The 20,337-nt window shown below is 55.9% G+C and overlaps 3 protein-coding genes across 3 annotated transcripts; 1 reads left to right on the forward strand and 2 right to left on the reverse strand.

Moving 5' to 3' along the window:
- Positions 1-254: 254 nt before the first annotated feature.
- On the reverse strand, positions 255-5,617 carry PLK1 (polo like kinase 1). The gene is made up of 10 exons (XM_017823189.1): positions 5,234-5,617; positions 4,932-5,100; positions 4,691-4,835; positions 4,133-4,226; positions 3,411-3,627; positions 2,727-2,885; positions 2,567-2,644; positions 1,949-2,103; positions 1,348-1,530; positions 255-965 (listed from the first exon to the last, which is right to left on the reverse strand). The coding sequence occupies exons 1-10, from the start codon at positions 5,615-5,617 to the stop codon at positions 759-761; spliced, it is 1,791 nt and encodes a 596-aa protein (XP_017678678.1). The 3' UTR covers positions 255-758.
- Positions 5,618-7,213: 1,596 nt separating this feature from the next.
- On the reverse strand, positions 7,214-11,814 carry DCTN5 (dynactin subunit 5). Its single transcript, XM_017823219.1, has 7 exons — positions 11,702-11,814; positions 11,491-11,559; positions 11,120-11,238; positions 10,578-10,689; positions 9,855-9,957; positions 9,530-9,621; positions 7,214-7,564 (listed from the first exon to the last, which is right to left on the reverse strand). The coding sequence occupies exons 1-7, from the start codon at positions 11,747-11,749 to the stop codon at positions 7,544-7,546; spliced, it is 564 nt and encodes a 187-aa protein (XP_017678708.1). The 5' UTR covers positions 11,750-11,814; the 3' UTR covers positions 7,214-7,543.
- Positions 11,784-19,882, forward strand: PALB2 (partner and localizer of BRCA2). The gene is made up of 14 exons (XM_017823030.1): positions 11,784-11,866; positions 11,960-12,019; positions 12,111-12,168; positions 12,508-12,531; positions 12,624-14,519; positions 15,225-16,033; positions 16,289-16,372; positions 16,494-16,655; positions 17,050-17,135; positions 17,424-17,585; positions 17,744-17,860; positions 18,192-18,279; positions 18,624-18,772; positions 19,651-19,882. The coding sequence occupies exons 1-14, from the start codon at positions 11,816-11,818 to the stop codon at positions 19,880-19,882; spliced, it is 3,978 nt and encodes a 1,325-aa protein (XP_017678519.1). The 5' UTR covers positions 11,784-11,815.
- Positions 19,883-20,337: the final 455 nt, after the last annotated feature.

Consider the following 20,337-nt stretch of genomic DNA (forward strand, 5'->3'; position numbering starts at 1 on the left):
GTTCCCCAACACTGGAGAAGTAAACTCACCCACCTTTCTCTGCTCCCAAGAGCATCTCCCAAAACAACTTATTCCCTTCCCCACTTCCCATCACCCTCTGCCAGTTTCCCTCTTGCTCCTTGTCAAGTGGAGCAGAGCGAGAGGCATGCCCAGCCCCGGGCTGAAGGGTAAGAGGATGGCTCTCAGTCACAGGGGAAGGCAGAGGTGCTGCTCCCTCCCTCAGCAAACCAAAGGGAACTGTGACAGGCTGGATGCTGCGGCAAACAATCTTTAATCAAGTTATGCAATATACAAAAGTTGAGGTTTCGTGTAGTTTCAGTATTAAAAGGCCGATTGCTCGGTCTCACCCTGGGCACGTTCAATACCTTACCTGAGCTTCTACAAGAGGAAACGAAGCCCAAGGCAAGGGTGCAGCCATGTACAGACACCTCACGTGACAGCTCTGCTCTCCCAAGAGCAGGCCCAGGTGCCTCAAACAAGAGGGCTGGTTTGGAGCCAGGCTTTTGGCTTTGGGAAGTTAGAAAAACAGACTATGTATGGAATTAAAAAACCCACTCCATTAGGAGTGGGGATCAAGAAACCTTTGGGCATCAGTCGGAGTGATCAACACTGTTCCCACAGCAACAAGGGCTTCCTTGTGGCAATGAGCCCATATCCAAGAGTGGGAGCCCAGCTGTGCCACAGGAGGGAAGCTCCCAGACCTCTCCCTCCACAGCTGGGCAGTTTGGCACAGATGCTGAGTCCAGCAAGAACAAGGTCTAAGCAGAGGGTTTCACACGGCCCGAGCCAGACTTGGAGCTGAGGAGCTTCTCCACCATGGTGCGGGCGTAGCGGAGCCGGCTGGCCAGCTCCTTGCAGCAGCCGTGCTCCTCGATCAGGCTCAGCTTGTACGTGCGGAAGTCCCGTTTCTCATCTATGTACGTGACAGCAGCCATGAGAGGGCACAGGATGACCTTGGTGTGGTCCTGGGGGGAGAGAACACACGGTCATCACCCTGAGCACCGTGCTGCTCAGGGACAGCATTTCCTGTGGATGTGCCATCCCAGCCACACCCTCAGCATGGGGACAAGGCCCTGCTGCAGAATTCCTTCAGAGTGCAGCAAAGGGGCACAGCCAGCTCAGCACTGACTGCAGCATCCTCCCTGCTGCTCGAGAGCTTGGCCCCTCCATGAGCGAGGCACATCTGGGGGGCTCAGGTACCAGCACAGGCAGTGAGGAACCTCCAGTGCTCAGCTCCCTGGGCAAAAGCCTTGGCTCGGGTGATCACCTCCTGATGCCTTCCCAGCAGCATCACGTGCAGCCAGAGCCCTTGAGCAGCTGGAGCCACAGCCCCGGGAAGGGCCTCACCTGGAAGAAGTTGATCTGCACGGTGCCGTTGCTGAGGTGCAGGACGATGGCGCTGCGGGTCCGGAACCAGGTGCAGAGGTAGGGCAGGCGGGCCAGCTCGTCCCCCTCCCGTGGTGTGATGTTGGCCCCTGCCTTCAGCAGGTGCTCGCTCATGTAGTTCCGGAAGTACTTCAGTAGTGTTATCTGCAGATGGGATGGGCTGTGAGGAGCTGAGGGTGACCCTGGGACTGCCATCACAGTCCCAGAGCCTCCTTACATCCTTCACCGCTTGAGGTGCCACTGCACAAACTTGTGCAAATCCTCAAAGTTAACTCAGACTGAGACACTTCAGCCTCGGTTTGCTGAACACTTCAGTCCACGCAAGTCATGCAAGCACTTATTTCTGTGAAACTGCTCATAAATGAGCCTCAGACAGTAGAGGGAAACAGAGATGCTAGTATCTGTCCTTGGGGCCATGTGTCACCACCCAGAGGAAGCCTGAAGAGCACCAGGTGACCCTCAGTTTGAGATGTTTCTCCCTAGAACCCACCCTGCCACCAAAGCCCAAGGCTGGCAGGAGTCTCACCACTCCCCAGCCAGGCTTGCCTTCCTCAGGACTGACCTTCTTGTTCAGGGTGGAAGGGTAGGACCTCACAGTGAAGTAGGACTCGGTGCTGTTCTGCTCAATGTACTGCAGGTTGTCCCCGTCGTTGTACATGATGAGGCGAGTGGAGTCATTGAAGAGAACCCCGACACTGTTGTCACACAGCTGGTAACCTGCCCAAAAGGGACCCCGTGAGGCTGCAAACTCAGGGGCCCACCAGCCGTGGGAAACACAAAGGCAGACAGTTGTATCCCCCAGGGGACCCCCAACAGGCACCCCACCAGTCCCTGCCAGGTCTCCTTGTGGGAGTTCTGGGAGGCACTTTTTGACCTCTGCATTTGTCATCTCCCTTACTGCATCACCTGCTGCAGAAACAGCCTCAGCTGCCATTGTGGGTCCCTGTACAGGCTGGGGAGAGCCTGGCCATCTCATGCACAGGTAACCCCTGTCCACCTGGAAGTGGCCAGGGCTGATAGTCAGTGACCACTGCTCTGAATTTTCTGGGTATTTGGTGACATCCCTGGCAGTGGTCTTGGACACATCACAGGAACGTGGTGATTAAAGACCCAAATTCAGGCTTTCCCCAGCCCCTTCAGACATCAGGAAAGCCTGAAGCATTGCCCCCACAGTATTTACCTAGTCCATATTTATCTGAGTAGTCCACCCATTTGCTAACCCAGAAGATGGGAATGCAGGCTGGGTCCTCGGCTTCTTCTGCAAGAAGAAAGGAGCTTGTTAGGGGACATTTTCCAAACACTGTGCACCCCACAAAGCCCATGGGCTGCCCCAGGCTCACCTTGTCTCACCGCCACTCTCTCAGAGGGCTTGGCTGCATTGACTGCTGTCAGCTGCTGCAACATGTCAGCCAGGTGGCAGGTGACAGCATCTCCCACCTCCCGCAGTCCCGCTGCTTCCTCCTTGTCCGGCAAGTTCTCCAGTGCAGGGCTGTCCAGTCCTGGGCCAGAAGAAAGGAGAGTCTGAGGCTGTGACCAGGGAGAGGTTTCCGAAGGCAGGTATAGGCAACACACACAGAATGGGTCACGTTGGAAAGAACCACAGTGTGGCATCTGGTCCCATGTCCCTGTTCAAGCAGGATCATCCCAGAGCACATGGCACAGGAGGGAGACTCCACACCCTCTCTGGGCAGCCTGTTCTAGTGTGTGTCGCCTGCACAGGAAAGAAGTTCTTCCTCACGTTCAGGCAGAACTTCACGTGCACCTTTGTGCCCATTGCCACAGAGCTACAGCTACTGCCGTACTTCCTCCCCACTTTGTTCCCAGGCAGAGCAAGGAGAGCTCCCTTGACCACAAAATGCTCTGAGTTTCCATGAGAATCGGGAGATGACGGGAGTGCCACACTGAGGGTTCTGGATGCTGCCGGAGGCCAGGCAGGCTCTGTGCAGCACTGCAGCCCAGCTGCACACGGGCACTGGCACTCACACTCACCTTTGTTGAGCGCCATCAGGTGCACTCACACTCACCTTTGTTGAGCGCCGTCAGCGGCTTCCGCCCGAGCTCCATCCCGCTGGGAGCGATGGAGAACCGGGGAGCGACCGTGAGGCAGCTGGTGGGCAGGCGGCTGGGGATGTAGCCCGAGGTGAAGAACTCGTCGTTCAGCAGCTCGTCGATGGTCGGGCGCGTGGCAGGGTCGGACCTCAGCATCTTCTGGATGAGGTTCGCAGCCACGGGGTTGATGTGCTGAGGGACAGGTGGAGTTTAGAGACAGAGGCCAGGAGGTGACATGCACTAGAGACAGACCAACTGGATTCATGACCCAGGGAAGTTCTGCTTGGAGCAGAGCTCCAGTGCTGCATCAGGCAAACAGGACACAAGCCTGGGGAAGCAGAATTGGGCAGCACAGAGAGCTGTCTCCTAACAGCCTGAAGTCAACTGACTTAAGCAAGACCAACTCAACAGCAGTGGGATGAACTGGGGACCCGGCCCAGACCTCATGGACTTGCTTGTGTCCATTCACCCTCATGTGCCAACTGCCCAGCTTGGATTTTTGCTGGATCGGGAGGCAGACACCAGCTGGCTCCTCAGGAGGAACCTTTACAAGTTCACTCCACCACGGACTCAACTGTCCCCACCCAGCAGTAACAGCCACTGCCCTGTTACATGAGTGCCAGACACAGGGGGTGCAGCAGGAGGCTGACAGGGAACTGCTGTGAGGTGAATGGATCCTCCATGGCAAGCACCGTACCTTAGGAATGGTATACTCGTTCTTCTTGATCCGGAGGTACGTTTCCTTTAGACAAGAAGTCTCAAAGGGAGGTTTCCCCACCAGCAGAGTGTACCTGGGCATTCCCAGACAAAAGGGCATCAGTTTTGCAAAAGAGACTCAAGATTCTGTGTGGAAGTGACCCTCTTTTAAGCACACCTGGGGGCTTTCCTGGCAGAGGGAACACATTTGGCATTGGACACTCAGCAGTGCTAACAGCTACTTGTACTTGTGCTTCCCTTTCCCTGGAAAGGGAAGCTGGGATCTAGCACCCTGCGGGGGAAGTTCCAGTTAAGAATGGGAAATGCTTTTGGGAAATGCCCTGGGACAGTCACACTGAGGACCTATCAGCCCACAGACAGCACCCCAGCACGTCAGAGCACAGGCAAGGTCAGGTGCTGGCTGGCAGCCGGGCTCAGCCAGGAGCTCCAGGGACTGCGACCTGGAGCTTTGGCTCACACTAAAGCTCGGATGGGCCAAGAAGACCAGGACCACAGGGATCACCCACCCCCCTGGCCTTGCAAAGGTATTTTGACTCACATGATGCAGCCGATGGACCAGATGTCCACCTCAAAGCTGTGCCCCTTCTTGCCCAGCACCTCTGGGGCGATATAGTTGGGGGTCCCACACAGCGTCTTCTTGCGCTCACCGTCGTACTCGACCTTGGTGGCCAGGCCAAAGTCACCTGGAGAGATGGGAAGGAGGGGTGTGTGACCGGACACAACCTGGCCGGCTAGTCCTAGGGCTGGGGTCCCCAACACATCCCGACCTGGGCACTCACCGATCTTCACCTCCATGTCGTCGCTGAGGAACAGGTTGCCCAGCTTGAGGTCGCGGTGGATGACGCGGTGGCTGTGCAGGTACTGGCAGCCCAGGATGGTCTGGCGCAGGTAGTACCGCACCTCGGGCTCGCTCAGCGCCTTCCGCCGCTTGTGCAGCTCCAGCAGCGACTGCGGGGGACGCTCAGTCAGTGTCGGGGTGGGGACACAGGACAGGGTCAGTGCCGGAGGACAGGGGGGAAGGGGACGGTCCATACCCGAGGGACACCGGTGCCCACCGCCCCCCCGAGACCCTGCCCCTCACCCTGCGGCGGCAGAGCTCCAGCACGACGTAGACAAAGTCGGCGTCCTCGAAGAAGCCCTGGAAGCCGACGACATGACGGTGAGAGAGGCTACGGTGGATGGCGATCTCCATGGACATCTTCTCTTTCTGGTGCGGCTTCACCAGCAGCGACTTGGGCACCACCTTCCCCGCGAACACCTCCCGGCTCTCGGCCTCGGCCAGCTCGTAGCACCGCGCGAAGCCGCCCTTGCCCAGGAACCGCCCGCGCACGAAGCTGCGCCGGGTGCGCGGGTCCACGAGCACCTTCGGCACCTCCTTCCCGCCCGCCGCCGCCCGGGCCGGCTCCGTGCGGGGCGGCTCCGCCAGCGCCGCCGGCCGCGCCGCCTTCCCGCCCGCCGCGCTCATGGCGTGCGGGACTGCGGGGGGGCTCTGCCGGGGCCGGGGCAGCGGCGGGGCCTGGGCCGGGCTCAGCTCGGTGTCGGAAGAGTGGCGGGTCCCGGAACACCGGCGGGTCCCGGTGCCGAGGAGCGGCGGGTGCGAGCACAGCTCGGGGACGGAGCAGCGGCGGGGCCCGGGGCTGGGCTGAGCTCCGTCGGTGCGGGGGTCGGTGGGTGCCGGTCCCAGGCTCAGCTCGGTCCGGTCGGTCGATGCCGGGTCGGTGGGTGCTGGGCTCGGCTCAGCTCAGCTCGGTCCCGGTTGGTCGGTGCCGGCTCAGTCGGGTCGGTCAGTCGGTGCCGGGCTCGGTGGGTGCCAGGCTCGGTGCGGTCGGTCGGGTCGGTGGGTGCCGGTGCCGGTGCCGGGCTCGGTGCGGTCGGTCGGGTCGGTGGGTGCCGGTGCCGGTGCCGGGCTCGGTGCGGTCGGTCGGGTCGGTGGGTGCCGGTGCCGGACAGCCCCGATTCAAACCCCCCGGGCCGTTACCGCGCGCGGCCGCTCCCCATTGGCCCGAGGATTTAAAATCCACGCGCGCGCGGGGCACCATGGGAGCCGAGAGGGGCACGCGCCGCCGGGGGCGGGGCCGGGCGCACTCGGACACGCCCCTGCGCGTGCGCCGCCGGCCGTTGGGCGCGGGCGCTGCCGGGCACGCGCGGGGCGCGCTCCCGCTGCCGGGGCACGGCGGGACCGCAACGGGGACTCGGGACCCGGACTGGCTCCCCCTCGCTCCCGCTCCCTCTGGGGTGACGTTCTCACAGTTCTCTGGGCTCTCCCTGACCTCACCAACGATTTCTTCACCCTCCTCTTCCCACTCCCCTCAACGACACGCTGCTCAGTGACCCCCCACCCCAGGGCACCCCACCACCGGCGCTGCTCCCGGGCCTGGCACCACTTGCCAAGAGAAGTGACCATGGGATGCTCCCATCCCTTAACCCCACCTTGCTGCCCGCTGGCACAGAACAAAACACCAATGAAAAATAACCCAAAAGGGCACAAAACCAGCAGCAGTGGCCCAGCCCAGGTGCCTGCTCTCTGCCTCCAGGTACACACAGTCCCACCTGGCTGGAAGCAGGATGAGGGCAGGGACTTCACCTCCTTTGGCCTTCCTTCCCCATCAGCAGTAGCTATTTCTTTCAGCCTTGGCTAACAAAGAACAGAAGGCTGGCCCTGTGAGTTGAGCCAGTGCCCCAGCTGGCCCTGACCCACTGGCACAGGCCGTTGGTCCCCAGGGTGTCCTGGAGAGCCCAGCACACAGGACCAAGCCCTGAGCCCTGCAGATCACCACAGTCATGCCCCCCATGGAGCTGGATCATCTCGGGAGCTTCTGCTCCCCACAAAGCAGACACAGCCCCCACTCGCCCGGTGACTGCGTGACCTTCCCACAGAGCCCCTCACAGGCCACCTCAGCTCCTCCTGCTGAGCCATGGGCGCTTGGCACAGAGCAGGAGGTGTGTTCCAGGGACTCTGAACACCGGAAACACAGGCAGCATGGCCCGCCCGTCGGCTGGAGCAACCCGGAGCAAAGCACACAGGAGCAAGGCAGGATCAATGAAGCAACACAGCGACTTAGGGGTTGAAGTGCTCCGTGTTTGTACAGGATTCCTGAAAGAAGGCATTCCCCTCCCTGCAGGACATGCTTCCCCACTCCTGCAGCTCCTCTGGCTACAGACACAGCCCCCATGGGTCAGGTTTTACTGCACCACGCTGGACCGAACGCTGCCAGCAGAGCTGGGACTCCCTGGGCTGTGGCAGCCACTGACACTCCATCTTCCCAGAGCTGGCACAGGCGGAGAGGTGAGCCCAGGTCAGAGGGATGCTTCAGAGACAGGAGGAGAAAGTGGCCAATGTAAGGAATGTTAACAGTGCTGGGTGTTAGGGATCTTCAGTGGCAGCTTGCTTTTAGGCCCTGGCAGAGGCCACCTTAACAGAGACAATAAAAGAGGTTTTAGTTAAGGCAGAAGGGTTGGCTCAGCCTGTTAGAAGGAAGAGTAGGCCACAAAACATGTAATTGCAGTGACATATCCCTCCATGCTCTACAGCTCTGCTCTCAGGTGATTGTGGAAATGCATCACTCGCACTTTTCCAGCTGCCATCCCACTCCATCCCAACTCACATCCCTCCTTGCACCCCTCTGCCAGCCGCTGCAGCTGCTGATCAAGCGATCCCGGTGAAACGCAGGATGTGGTGTTGAAACTTTGAGGTGACACCATGGCAACACAGCACAGACACCACGCTCCTGCCAGACACTGCCAGGGACACCCAAGGACACGCTCTGAACACCGGACTTGCAGAGAATCTCACAAGAAGCCCCAAACGTGTCGGGTCTGGTGACAGGGGAGGCCTCTCCAGCCCCTCAGAGGGAGAAAGCAGCTGTTTCACTCCACTTCTTTAATGCACTGACACTCTGATAGCCAGAACAGCCTGTAACAGTCACAGAACAAGGGACTGTGGCTCACGCCCAGGCACAGCAGGAACCTCAGTCTAGTCTCAAGTTTGATTTGAAGAGGTACAACCTTGAGTCACTTGAGTAACTGGAGAGGCTTTAATTTATGTACAGTAAAAATACAAACAAACCGGTCAGTGGTTTTACATGTGATGAACAGCAGCTACTACACACACTAGTACTTGTACAGCTGTTTGCTATGAAGGTTTATCAGCATTTGCATTGCACAGATCAGCTGAGGGCTCCAGGGCTGCTCATCCACAACCACACACCTACTACACACCTAATGTCCCGGCCCCAGCTGCTACACTACAACATGCAGGAGCCCCAGTTTAAAACCTACAGCAGTATGATGCTAAGCTTTAGTAGAGCACAACCAGAGCAGGCAGACTCATGTGCAGCCAGTTGTCTGTACTCAGTCAGATATACAAGCATCAGATGCCTCCAACTTTCAGGGCTGCTCCCAGAAAGAACTATTCCTGCTCTACTACATGTCCAAAATTAAATGTTCACTCTTTTCAAGAAGTCTGAGTCTCATTCCTAAGCTTCACAATGCAGAAAAGCACCAAAGAGCTCTCTGCAAATATAGACACTGGGTAATAAATGGGGACAGCTGCAGCATTCTCTCATCCACCATTGGTTTCTGCTTTTAATTACCCACTTTCTGCTGCACTGAATTCTGTGAGTGACATGGCAAACCTCATCCCAAAGGCCTTTGGCTCTTTAAGGTCTGCGATGTTCAGAAGTAGAACACACACTGGCCACAAGAACACTAACCCTGAGGGGTGAGAGGACAGGACTGATGTCAGTCTGCTTCAGGAGCTAAAAGCTAAGAAACATCCTGTCAGGCACAGAAAGACAGGTGTCAATGTCAGCCAAAATTCCTAAAGCCAATAGCAGGATGATGAACGATGTCCCTACAGAAGAGAATCCCAGGGAGAAAAGGAAGAGGCCATCCATCTCAGCCCACAGGCCTATGGAGCAGCAAGGATTTTGCAAAAGGAAAGCTCTGGGTCTAACAAACCTTGGTAGGCGTCCAGAACACACCCAAACCAGCCCTGCTGGGCTAGCAAACCTAAAGGCCAGGCTTTGGGCTAGGACAGAACTGACCAGACAGGCTGAGGCTGCAGAGCACATGTCAGCTCTGCCTCATTCCCCCGCTGCTGCCCTAAGGCAGGTGTATCAGCTTTCCCAGCTCCAGAACATTCAGTGGCACAGTTCAGACAACGTGGAATGGAGTACATCGGATGAGCATACAAAGTTTGAACAGGACACAGCAGCTTTCACAAGGGACTGCTTGGCCAGGCTGGTGGTGTTGAGGGACACTCACACAAGTGCTCAGGAGAGTGGAGGGCCGGGCCCTGGTCTCACTGGACAACATCCCTCTCCCCACCCCCAGAATGCTCCTGTGTGCCTGAAACATGGGAAATAGGCTACTAGACCTGAGTGAGTGGCAAGAACTTCTGGTAATAGCTCTTGGTAACGTCAATCATGAGTTCCTGGGTGCATTCCGGGAGCTCCCCAGAGAAGAGTCCTGGAAGAAGAACAACAGTATTGACATCAGTCATCATGCATCCTCTACCTGCTGTGCACTAAGGCAGGGAGTTTCACAAGTTAAAACTATTACTTTTCAGTGCAGCAACTGCCTGATACCTTTATTTCTAGGCACTAAATGCTAAGAAGCAACTTTGTTATAACAATCTCATTTAAAATAAGAATATCCACATTATCCACACTTCTGTGAAAGAGAAATTAGAGGGAGCATACCTGGGCAGCCTGAGAAAACAGTGAAAGGTGGGACTACAGTTTCAGGAGGGAGTACTGTGTTGTCCAAGATCTTGCAGCAGTCTTTCAAAACACATCTACGACCCTAAAACAGAGAACAGGAAAAGTTCATACTTAAAACACTATAAACATGAGATCTTTTGCTTATTACTGATACATTACCTAAATTTCAAGAAGATTAATTGCTCAAAACACATTCTGTATAAGGGATCACAGGAATAATTCTTTACCATGACTGAATGCTCCTCCCAACAGAATTAACTTTTCTTTCTGAGGAAAAACATGTTTGCTTTTAACTAGCACAGGTACAGGTAGCTGCACATTAACAAGTCAATGTGCAAATTGGCCCGAGTCATGCAGTGCCAGCAAGACCTTTTCTACCTCAGCAACCTTGACTATTTGGTGTTATTTGCACAGAAACACGACTCCACTTTTCTCTGCGGCCAGGCTGCCTTCCTCGGGCAGTCCCGTTAGCCATAGGGACAACACTGCTGGGATGGATTTTCCAACCAGCAGCAGCTGAACCTGCTGTCCTTGGAAAAGCAAACCTGAAAGCCCTGCTTCCTGCAGAGAAGGAAGAGGAGGAGGAAGGAACAGCGCAGAGTAAGTGCCTGCTCTAGCCAGCTGGTGCAGACACCTCTCAGCTGTCGTCCCAAAGCCTCAGCAGTACCCAGGAGTTTGCAGAGAGGACAAAATGGCACTCACAATGACACAGTTCTTGCCTATGTGCACGTAGGAGCCGATCTGGGCCGCGTTGACAACACAGTCCTCTTCTATGAACACATGGTCACCAATGTGGAGAGGGAAGAAAGCCACCCTGTGACAGGACAGGTATTTGTTTGGTGCACAACAAACAAACTGACACTGCTAGACCCAAAATCACCCCGTGGAGTCTCTCATCCCCAGATGGATTAGCAGATGTGGATTTGGTGCTAAGGGAGACAAAACAGTAACTGGTCTTTCTCTTCTCTTTCTAAAGGATGGCCCAAATGAGCACCAGGAAGATGTAAATAAACAAAGAGCAACTGAAACGTGCTCTTTACTTTGCTATTCTAATATATCCCAGCCTTTCCATATTGGCCTGAAGTGAACACTAACCCTCAAGGCACAGTTGAACATTTGAGAAAGAGACAGGTTTAGACAGATGTATTTCTGCAAACTGCTGCAGAAGAGGGTTCTCTGAATAAAAGTCTCAGTCAAGTTGACAGATATTTTCAGGTGTCTCCCAAAAAGAAGGGGCCTCTTACCCTTTACTGAACTTCTTGAAGGGCGGCCTGATGACGCTGCGGCTCTTGACCACGCAGTGCCGTCCCACCCGCACGTTGGCCAGGTCTCCACGGATGATGCAGTCGTTCATAACTATCGTCTGCAGAAGGGAAGAGAGGTAGGTGAGATCCAATTCCTAGCCGTTCCTAGCAGTTGTTACACAGAGTCATGCCAAGGTCTGGTCACTCCAGCAAGATTATGTTACCTTAGAGAGGATTCTTTCAGTCAAAAGAAAAGCGAGAACAAAGCAAAAGCACAGAAGGCTGGAATCAGCGGCTGTGCTCCCGAGCAGCACAGAGTGAGCCAGACACAAGGCCAGGCTCAGGCACAAACACGGTGACGATGTTCTCACCTTGCCGTTGAGGACGATGTTCTGGCTGCCGCACAGCACGGACTGCCGGCTCACCTTGTTGCCGGAGGCCTGCGGGGAGAACGGGCGCGTCAAGGCGGCTCTCCCGGGCCCCGCCGCCCCTGCAACACCCCGGCGAGCCCAGCCCGGCTCGGCCCCCGCTCCCCGGCCCCTCCCGCCTCCCCGGCCCCCGCTCCCCGGCCCCCGGGCCCACCGTCTCGATGTACTCGGACTTGTTGTAGAGCATCTCGCTGAGCTCCATGGCCGCCCCGCCCGGCCCCGCTTCCGCCGCGTCACCTCCGCCCGCGCTGCCGCCGCCCCGGTTGCCATGGAGGAGCCGCGGGCAGCGGCGGCCCTGAGCGGCGCCGACAGGGAGAAGGTGCGGGGCCGGGCGGGGCCGCGGGGCCGGTGGCGGGGCCAGGGCCGGTCCCGGTCCCGGTCCCAGCCCAGCCCGGCGCGGTGTCTCTTGCAGCTGCGGGAGAAGCTGGCGCTGCTGAGGCGGGAGTACAGCGAGACCGTCATCCGGCTGCGGGTGAGCGGGCAGGGCCGGGCCGGGGCACGGCGGGGGGCACCGGGGCCCCGGGAGCCGGTCCCAGCCCCGCCGGGGTGTTGTGTGTCCGCAGCGGGCGCGGCGAGCCGAGCGAGCCAGGAGCCACGGCCGGCGGGAGCGGAGCCCCCCAGGTGGGAGATGGCGGGAGCGGAGCCCCCCAGGTGGGAGATGGCGGGAGCGGAGCCCCCCAGGTGGGAGATGGCGGGAGCGGAGCCCCCCAGGTGGGAGATGGTGGGACGCCTGGGGACCCCGTCAGCCGCCCTGTGCCCCCCCTTGCCCTCTCCAGGCGGTGGGTCCGGGGCCCGGACTGTGGCCCCTCAGTGCCCCTGTGGAGCCGGAATGGACCGGCCCTGCCGACCCCCTCACCCGCTGTCCCCTCGGCCGCTGCTGCCCCCAGACCCACACACAGCCCTTCCCCTGGGCTGAGCCATGCTCTGCACTAACATCTCCTCTGCTTCCTTCCTCACCAGGTCTCCAGTGCTCTGATCCTGACTGTAAGATCCCCATCTTTTCCTCCTAACAAAGTGATGTTTTTCTTGGACAGGACTTTGAGAGTACTTTACACGTGTGACTTTTTTCCCCCCAGGTTCTAAAGATAATGCATCTCCTAGTGCTGACAGAGGTGGACTCCCTCAGTTACAGACTAAAACCTGCTCTGATGTTGACGTGGAGGAGGCAACATCTGTCACATTTAAACACATTCCAGAGTTCTCCAATGATGAGGTTAACCTACAGGACAGCTCACGGGCAGAAAGTGTTCAGGCCAGCCAGGAAAGCCTGTGCTGTGGGATAATTAGGCCTGTCCTTGAGGAGAAAACATCCCAAACCTCCAGAGGCATGATGAAGCTGAGGAGACGGACAAAGGCTCTGGAATCAAGGGAAGGGAAATCAGTGCACGATGGGCATGTAATCAGCACTGATGAAACAGTGAAAAATCAAACTGCCAGTGCAGAAGAGCTTCAGTCACCAGTGTTCAGGCACAGCACCCTCTCGCACACTGAGGAACATCCTGAAAGGTCATGCAGGCCAGCTCTTATGAAGGGAGAAGGAAACAGTTTCTCTCCTGATGCTGCCTCAGGAGCTGTACAGGAGGTGTTCGAGGGCAGTGTCACTGCAGGAGAGCCTGAGCTGTCCCCACATGTGGTCAGGGACAGCAGTGACGTCTGGCAGCTCAAGTGCCCAAGGGCTGTGACCACACCTGGCAGCCGTGAGCCATGTTCACAGGAGGGAGACTCTCTTTTACTTGACACCAGAGGTGATGGAGAAGAAGAATGCCCCGGTGTAATAAAACAACTGGACAGTGAGAGTTTGCATGAAGATCAGGGAGAATTATGTGGGCTCCTGGATTTAGTGTCAGAAAATGAAGTATTGCCTGAGGACGGAAATAACACTGTAACCAAGGAGAGCAAAAGCCATGAAGGAGATAAAAGTGACGGCAATACCTTAAATCCCTGTCCTGCAGATCGTGCTCTGGGCAGTGCTCGAGAACTGTTGGAGAGTCAACAGCTTGAAAGTCAGTCAAGACTTTTTCCTCCCAAGGAGGCGACAGCTCCCGAGGGCACGCTGAGCTCTTGCACAGTGGTGGAAGGGCTGCTCTTCCCTGTCGAGTACTACGTCAGGACAACTCGCCGCATGTCCAACTGCCAGAGGAAGGTGGACCTGGATGCTGTAATCCTCAGCCAGCTGGGCAGGAGCAAGAAAGGTCAGCGGAGTAAGTGCAAGCAGAAAGATGCAAACTTAGATCAGCCCTCCCAGGAGAGAGCTAAGGCTGATTTAGAGTCAGGGGTCATGCCGTTCCCTTTTCTTGGGGCAGAAGAGGATCCAGCAAACTCAAGTAGTTCTGAGAAATCTCTTCCTGTGTCCAGCAGCAGCAGCACTTCACTTGGATCCATTTCTCAGAAAAGCATCATTAGCACAAGGCAAGAGCAGAGTCGATCCCAGAGGAAACAGAAGGGAAGAAGAAGGTCTGCCTGCAAAGCCCCCGTGCGTCCAGTGTCACAGGAGCTTATAGAGAGTGTGGACCTCATAATGGCCAGGGAAAGCAGTGCTCTGCTGTCGAGTGAGAGCCAGAGTGAAAAGAAAAACTGTGATGCTAACCTTGAAAAGTCATGCTCAGATGAGAGCAAGTTGTCTGGTGCTGCAGCGTTGGGGTCTGGAGAGACAGGAGTGACTGAAGCTGCACAGCCAGCGGGCCCTGATCTTTCTCAGGGAGGGAGCCAAGTGCCGGGGAAATGCCTGTTGGAGCAGGTTCAAAATCCACTTCAGAGCAGCGATGCCGTGAGCCCAGGGAATGAAACTTTTGCCAGGCACGTGGGAGATCTGGAAGCCAACTCGCCTGTGTGTCAGGCTGATAAACATCCAGTGGCGAGCGTGAAGAGCCGGCGAGGAGCCGGCGGGGCGGACCCACTCCCTGGGATCAGCGTCCCCCTGCGCCGCTCCCTGCGCTGCTCTGCGAGACACAGCGCCCGGCAGGGCTCAGCAGGTACTGCCTCACAGTCAGCACTCCCCAGAACTCCCATTCCCACAGGCAGGGGAACGTCCAGTGAGTGCAGGCCCTGCTGTTCACACCCTGCAGTGCTTAGTCAGGAAATATGAGGGGGATTAACCATTTCTTTTTTTTTTCTATAAACAAGATATTTTTTTAAAAATTAGATCATTGTGGTGCCCATGTTCCTTGAACAATTCCAGAAACTTTTACTTCAGCCCAGTGACAAGGAGTGAACAGCAGAGGAGCAGGGCTGAGAACTTCTTGAGCTGCCATTGCTGTTGGAGCAAAGGTTGTGCACACTGGAGCTGATTTCCAGCAGATGGGTGTCCATCAGTTCCTCCAATTGAGTGTGCATACTAATGAGTATTTTCTTTTAGTGCTAACAAGTGTGAAACACAAGACGGAGCCTGAGAGTCTGAGGGTCTGTGAATATTGTGAAAAGTGTTGGGAGAAAACCCAACAAACCAAACTGAGCAAGCACTCAATTCTGTCAGGCTTTGGACATGACCTTTGAGCTGAAGGCTTGATGCAGAGCAACTGCAGATTGTAATGTCTTTCCAGAAAAGTGCCACTTCCATGTCTTAAGATGGATATGGCTCTTTTCTTTTTTTTTTTTTTAAATATATTGGAGTGGCAGTCTGGATGAGAGATTCTGAAAAGGCAAGTTGCTGATGTTCTCTCTTGTATTCTTGTGTTTAGATGACAGCAGCAGAGGGCACAGCTGTCCCACGGGCTCAGAGGGTCCTGCTGCTCTGGGCCTTCCTGCTGCAGACCCCGACACTCGCTGCTCCTTCTTCTCCTTCCGCAGCCCCCAGTGGCTGGTCCCCAGGCTGGGCATCAGGGACTTCCACCTACCAAACGAGGAATTTGGAGTACTGAAACTGGAGAAATTGAAATCTTCCCCTGTGAATGACTTGGAGGATTTTGTTCCGAGTGTGTCTGGGGATGGCGTGGCTCCACAGGACACACCAAGTGCACAAATGAATCCAGAAGAAAAAAGTCTCAGAAGTAACTTGATTTCACCTTCCAAAACCAGATTGCCCGAGCTCCCCCGTGTGGAAAGCCCGGCTTCCAAGAAGGACCTTTCCACCCATGAGTTGCTGTTTACTCCCATGGAGACTGTCTTAGCTGGGGCTCCCACCCAGCGTGAGTCTCAGATTTCCTCGTCTGTTTTCCCTGCTGTGGGTGCAACCCCAGGTGTTTTACCTGCAGTGCACAGTGAGGTCTTACCAGGCACACCTTCTGTGCCCACCTCGCAAGGGACCCTGCCTTCCTCCAGAGGAGCTGCCCAGGTCCTGGGGGATGGGGCACACAAGGACCCTGCCATGCCACTGCTCCCGGACAGCTGTGGTGCAGGGGCTGCCACAAATGAGGAGGAACAAGGTACCATGTTTGCTTTAGCAGACGAAAGAGGTCCTAAGAATAAATCTGATCAGGCTGTGGCCTTGGATAAGCATCAGCAGTCAGAGAGCAAAGAGCAGGGATCCTGCAGAGCTTCTTCTGAACAGGTAACAAGCTGGGCTCTTTGCCAGGGGTACTAAGCCAGGAGTTTTGTGGGCAAATCCCCTTTCCCAGAGTCTTGTCTGACTTCAGGGGAAAGGCCTCTTTGCATGCTAGTCCTGCATGGATCATGGCTCTCCAGCAACATCATGCAGAGTGACTGCATGACTGTGACAGAGCACACAACACTTCTGCCTCGCTCTTGCAGGTGCTGAATGTCATTTCAAAGTTTAACTATCCTCCTCCTTTACTTGTTTGTGCAGAAAAATGATGGAGCAGAACAGTTGACTCCAGTGCTGCCAGATGGCCCCAAAGAAGAGAACTTGCAGCTTGTGTCGGAGCTAAAGGTGGGGGAACAGCAGGGAATTGTTACTGTGGCAGCAGCAGCTTTGCAAGACCAAGTTTAACAAAAATGCAACTGATAATCATGTCTATCAGAGAAAAACCAGCGCTGTTTGTTTTGGGCAGGATTCCTCAGGTTCCTGTGCCGTGGATGTGAGCACAGTGTGGTGGGAAGCAGCTGGCTGCAGGGAGCTGCGTGTGGTCACTGCTTCCGAGAGCTCCGTGTCCCTGTGGGAACCTCTGGCACCCAACCACTGGGGAAAGGTCTGCACCTGGCAGCTGGGAGAGGTATGGACACCGTCCTTCTTTCTAGAATTTATGGCAATTTTCTTGCCCTATGTGTTAGTTCCCAAGATACAAGGAGCTTGTAGCTTCTGTGGCCACAAGTTACCTACAGGAATTTGATACTCCATGCACAGAATGGTGGCTGCACTTCAGCCACTGCCTTGTGCTCTTTCCGCTTACACTCCTTAGAGACTCTTTTTGCCTCTTATATTAATAGGGATTGTTTAATTAGGTAAACAGGCAGCAGACAGTTCAGCTGTTTGTCCAAGTGTGCTTCTTGAGAGTGGTCTGAAAATTAGTTCTGCTCCACATCATTTTACTTGAAACAGTCTAGAAAATGAGAATAAAGTTAAAGGGACGCTGTGGGTGACACTGAATTCTTGTTTTGCTGTCCCAGATTCCTGTAATTCAGATCGTTCCTCTGCCAGACACCTGTAACCTCGTGTGTGTAGCACTGGGAGAGCTGGAGATTGGAGAAATAAGGTTTTGTATTTGTTTATTACTAGCGCTTTGCACCCTAAGAAGTTGCAGCTTAGCTCTCCTCACTACTATCTTAGTAGTGGCTGAAATTATCTTTTTACTAATGTGTTACTTTCTCAGTTGCTTTAGCAACTGGAAAAGGTGCAAGGGATTTCTAAAAGTCAACTATAAGGACTGGTTCATTCACCCCAGAGCTGGCAGACTGAGTAAACATAGGCTGATTTGTATATGCTATGGCATGTTTGAGTGGTGCTTCCTCCTGTCATGGTATGTGCTTGTCTCTTGATTTAGGACGTTGCTTTATTCTTCTGAGACTGACTTGTTCAGGCACTCCCTAGTGAAATCTGGGAATATAAGAGCAGTTGTTGGGCTAAAGGACCAGAGGCTAGTGAGCAGCAGCAGGACTCTGCAGGAGCAGCAAGTGGAGATGGTGTGGCTCTCAGGGACAGGAGGGTGAGTTTGGGGGTGCTGGTTTTTGGTGGTCTTTGTGGCAGGTGGGACAAAAGTGAGGAAACATCTTGGATGTAGAAAAAGTGCGTTCCTGTTCTTCCTGGAGTGGTGCTGGGCACTTGTTTTTTCAACTGCTTTTCTATGTGCTGATCTCCCTTCAGGAGCAAGGACAGGCAGACCCTGATGCCCCCTGAAGAAACTGTTACAGCCTTTGCTGAAGTAGAAGGGATGAGAGAGGCCTTGGTGGGCACCACTGCTGCCAACAGCATCGTGGTGTGGTCAGTGTCTCCTCTGCCATTACACGGTTGAAGGGGGTGGAGGCTGTAGCAGAAAGCTGCAGGGTTGTGCAGGAGTGCTGGCTGGGTGCTGAGCCACCCTGGAAATGGTGGTTGTCAGAGGGCCTGCAGTGTGGCCCCACAGTCACATGGACAGGGAATGAACTGTGCTACTGTAATTCCATTGCTTTTGCATCATTCTCATTACACCCTCCCTGTGGCCTCTTGGCTTGTTTGGCTGATGTGGAACCAAACCCGTGTCGGTCCTGCATAGTGGTGTAACTGTGATTAGAGGATGAAAATGTGTCAGAGTTTGTGTTTTCACCAACTGCAGGAATCTGAAAACAGGCCAGCTCCTGAGGAAGATGCATGTTGGTTATTCCTACCCAGCTTCCATCTGCCATCGAGCATATTCCGACTCGGTACGTACATGAAATTCTCTTCATGCTTGGGCTACACTGACTGGGCTGGGGACACAAAGGATTGAGGTTTCTAGAGGATTGAAGGTAAATGCATAAATCCATCGAGTCACTGAGCTGTCACTCTGCTGTGTTGCATCAGCCCTTATCAGCCAGCAGCTGCTTTGGGTTTTATCTTATTTGATAAGGAAAGTAAACCATTTCTGTTTTCTTCAGTAAAAATAATGTATCACTGTCCATGGGGCTGTGATTAGAGAGAGACTGCAGCTGTTAATTTTTGGAAAATTCTTTGAGTTTTTCCCCTCCTGCTGTTGTTTTTAGTGATGTATTTTCCCTCTCTCTATCAGGGCCTTCTGTTTGTTGTTTTAAGTCATCCACATGCCAAAGAGAGCGAGTCCTGTGGAAACCCAGCGTTCCGTGTGGTGGCCTTCAACCCCAGGACGGGCAGGAGCCGGGGGGTGATGTTCTCCTCCCCCCCCCCCAGCCCTGCGGGGAGGCAAGTGCTGGGGGCTGGGCTGGCTCCTTCCAGGGGCTGTGGGAGGACCCAGCGAGTGGAGCTGGCAGGGATCCCGTTGCCATCTCACCAGTGATAAGGGGCTGCATCCGGCGCTGCCTCGTGTCCGGTGCACGGCTGGGGGGGCTGGGGGTGTGGATGGGCCGCTTCCTGCCCGCTTCCCGCTGTGCCCTGGCCCCCTGCCCCCAGCACTGGGACTGGGGGCCTGTGTCCCTGGGCTCCTCAGGCAAGCCTGGTGCTGCCTGCAGCAGTGGCACTCTGGGCTGCTGGGGAGCCCCGGGCCAGGTTGGTTTGTGTGGAGCAGTGCTGCAGGCAGATGGCCTTTTCCTTCCCGTGCCTTGTGTTTTGAGGTGTCAGCAGGCTCAACCTCAGCTTTAAGGCTCAGCCTTGCAGTGTTCCTTACACAGGAAATGTGATGGATGTATGGGAGTAGCAGCAGATCAAGATCTTGCTTACTGAACAGTCATGGAATCACAGAATGGTTTGGGTGGGAAAGGACATTAAAGATTGTCCAATTCCACCCCCTGCCATGGGCAGAGACACCTTCCACTAGCCCAGGTTGCTCCAAGCCCTGTCCAGCCTGGCCTCGAACACTTCCAGGGATGGGGCTTTCTTTAAAGAGTTGTTTTTTAAGAGTCCCCTTTTTTAAGAGTACACCTTTTTCAAGTATGTTCTGAGTCTCAAGGAGTATTTTCTTGACCTTCACCCTTCGCAGTTGCGCTGGAGGCACAGCCCGGACCGTAGCCTGGCTGCAGTTGGCCATTAATCTGTACCTGAACCCCGAGCCAAGGGAACAAACACTGCCCTGCGTGGTGTCTTTGCACCTGCTGTGTGCTGACCCCCCCCCCGTGTCCCTGCAGGTACCTGGAGGGCGACGTGTGGGACACGGCGGGAGCGGCCGTGCTGACGTCGGGCGCCGTGGCCGTGTGGGACCTGCTGCGGGGCCGGTGCACGGCGGTGCTGCCCCCGGGCCCCGCGGGGCGCTGGGCACTGGCACGCTGGGCCACGGCCGGGGCCGGGCTGCTGGCCGGGCAGCACGACGGCACCGTCCGCTTGTACCGGTACCGGCAGCCACAGCCAGGAGCCGCCTGACGGGGGGGCAGGACCCCATCACCGGTACCTCTGCTGCTGCTGGGGCCGGGTGTGCCGGGTGTGTGCGATGCCATTAAACGTTGTTGCCTTTGGATGACTCTGTGTCTGCCACTGCCATGCTGAGGGGCTGCTGGGGGGCAGCATGGCCACAGGCTGCTGGGGGGCTGTGGAGAAGGACCTGCTGTCCTGCTGTCCTGGACCAGCAGTGTGTCCTGAGAACCAAGAAGGCCACTGGGGTCCTGGGGCATTGGGAAGAGCCTTCCCAGCACATTAGGGAGGTGATTCTGTCCCTCTGCTCAGCCCTGGGGAGGCACATCTGCAGTGCTGTGTCCAGTTCTGGGCTCCTCAGGACAGGAGGGACATGGAGCTCCTGGAGCAGGTCCAGAGGAGGCTGCAGAGATGCTGAAGGGATGGAGCATCTCCCTTATGGGGAAAGGCCAAGGGAGCAGGGGCTG

The sequence above is a fragment of the Lepidothrix coronata genome, unplaced genomic scaffold, assembly GCF_001604755.1.
Source record: "Lepidothrix coronata isolate B3197 unplaced genomic scaffold, Lepidothrix_coronata-1.0 Scaffold101, whole genome shotgun sequence".
Taxonomy (NCBI): domain Eukaryota; kingdom Metazoa; phylum Chordata; class Aves; order Passeriformes; family Pipridae; genus Lepidothrix; species Lepidothrix coronata.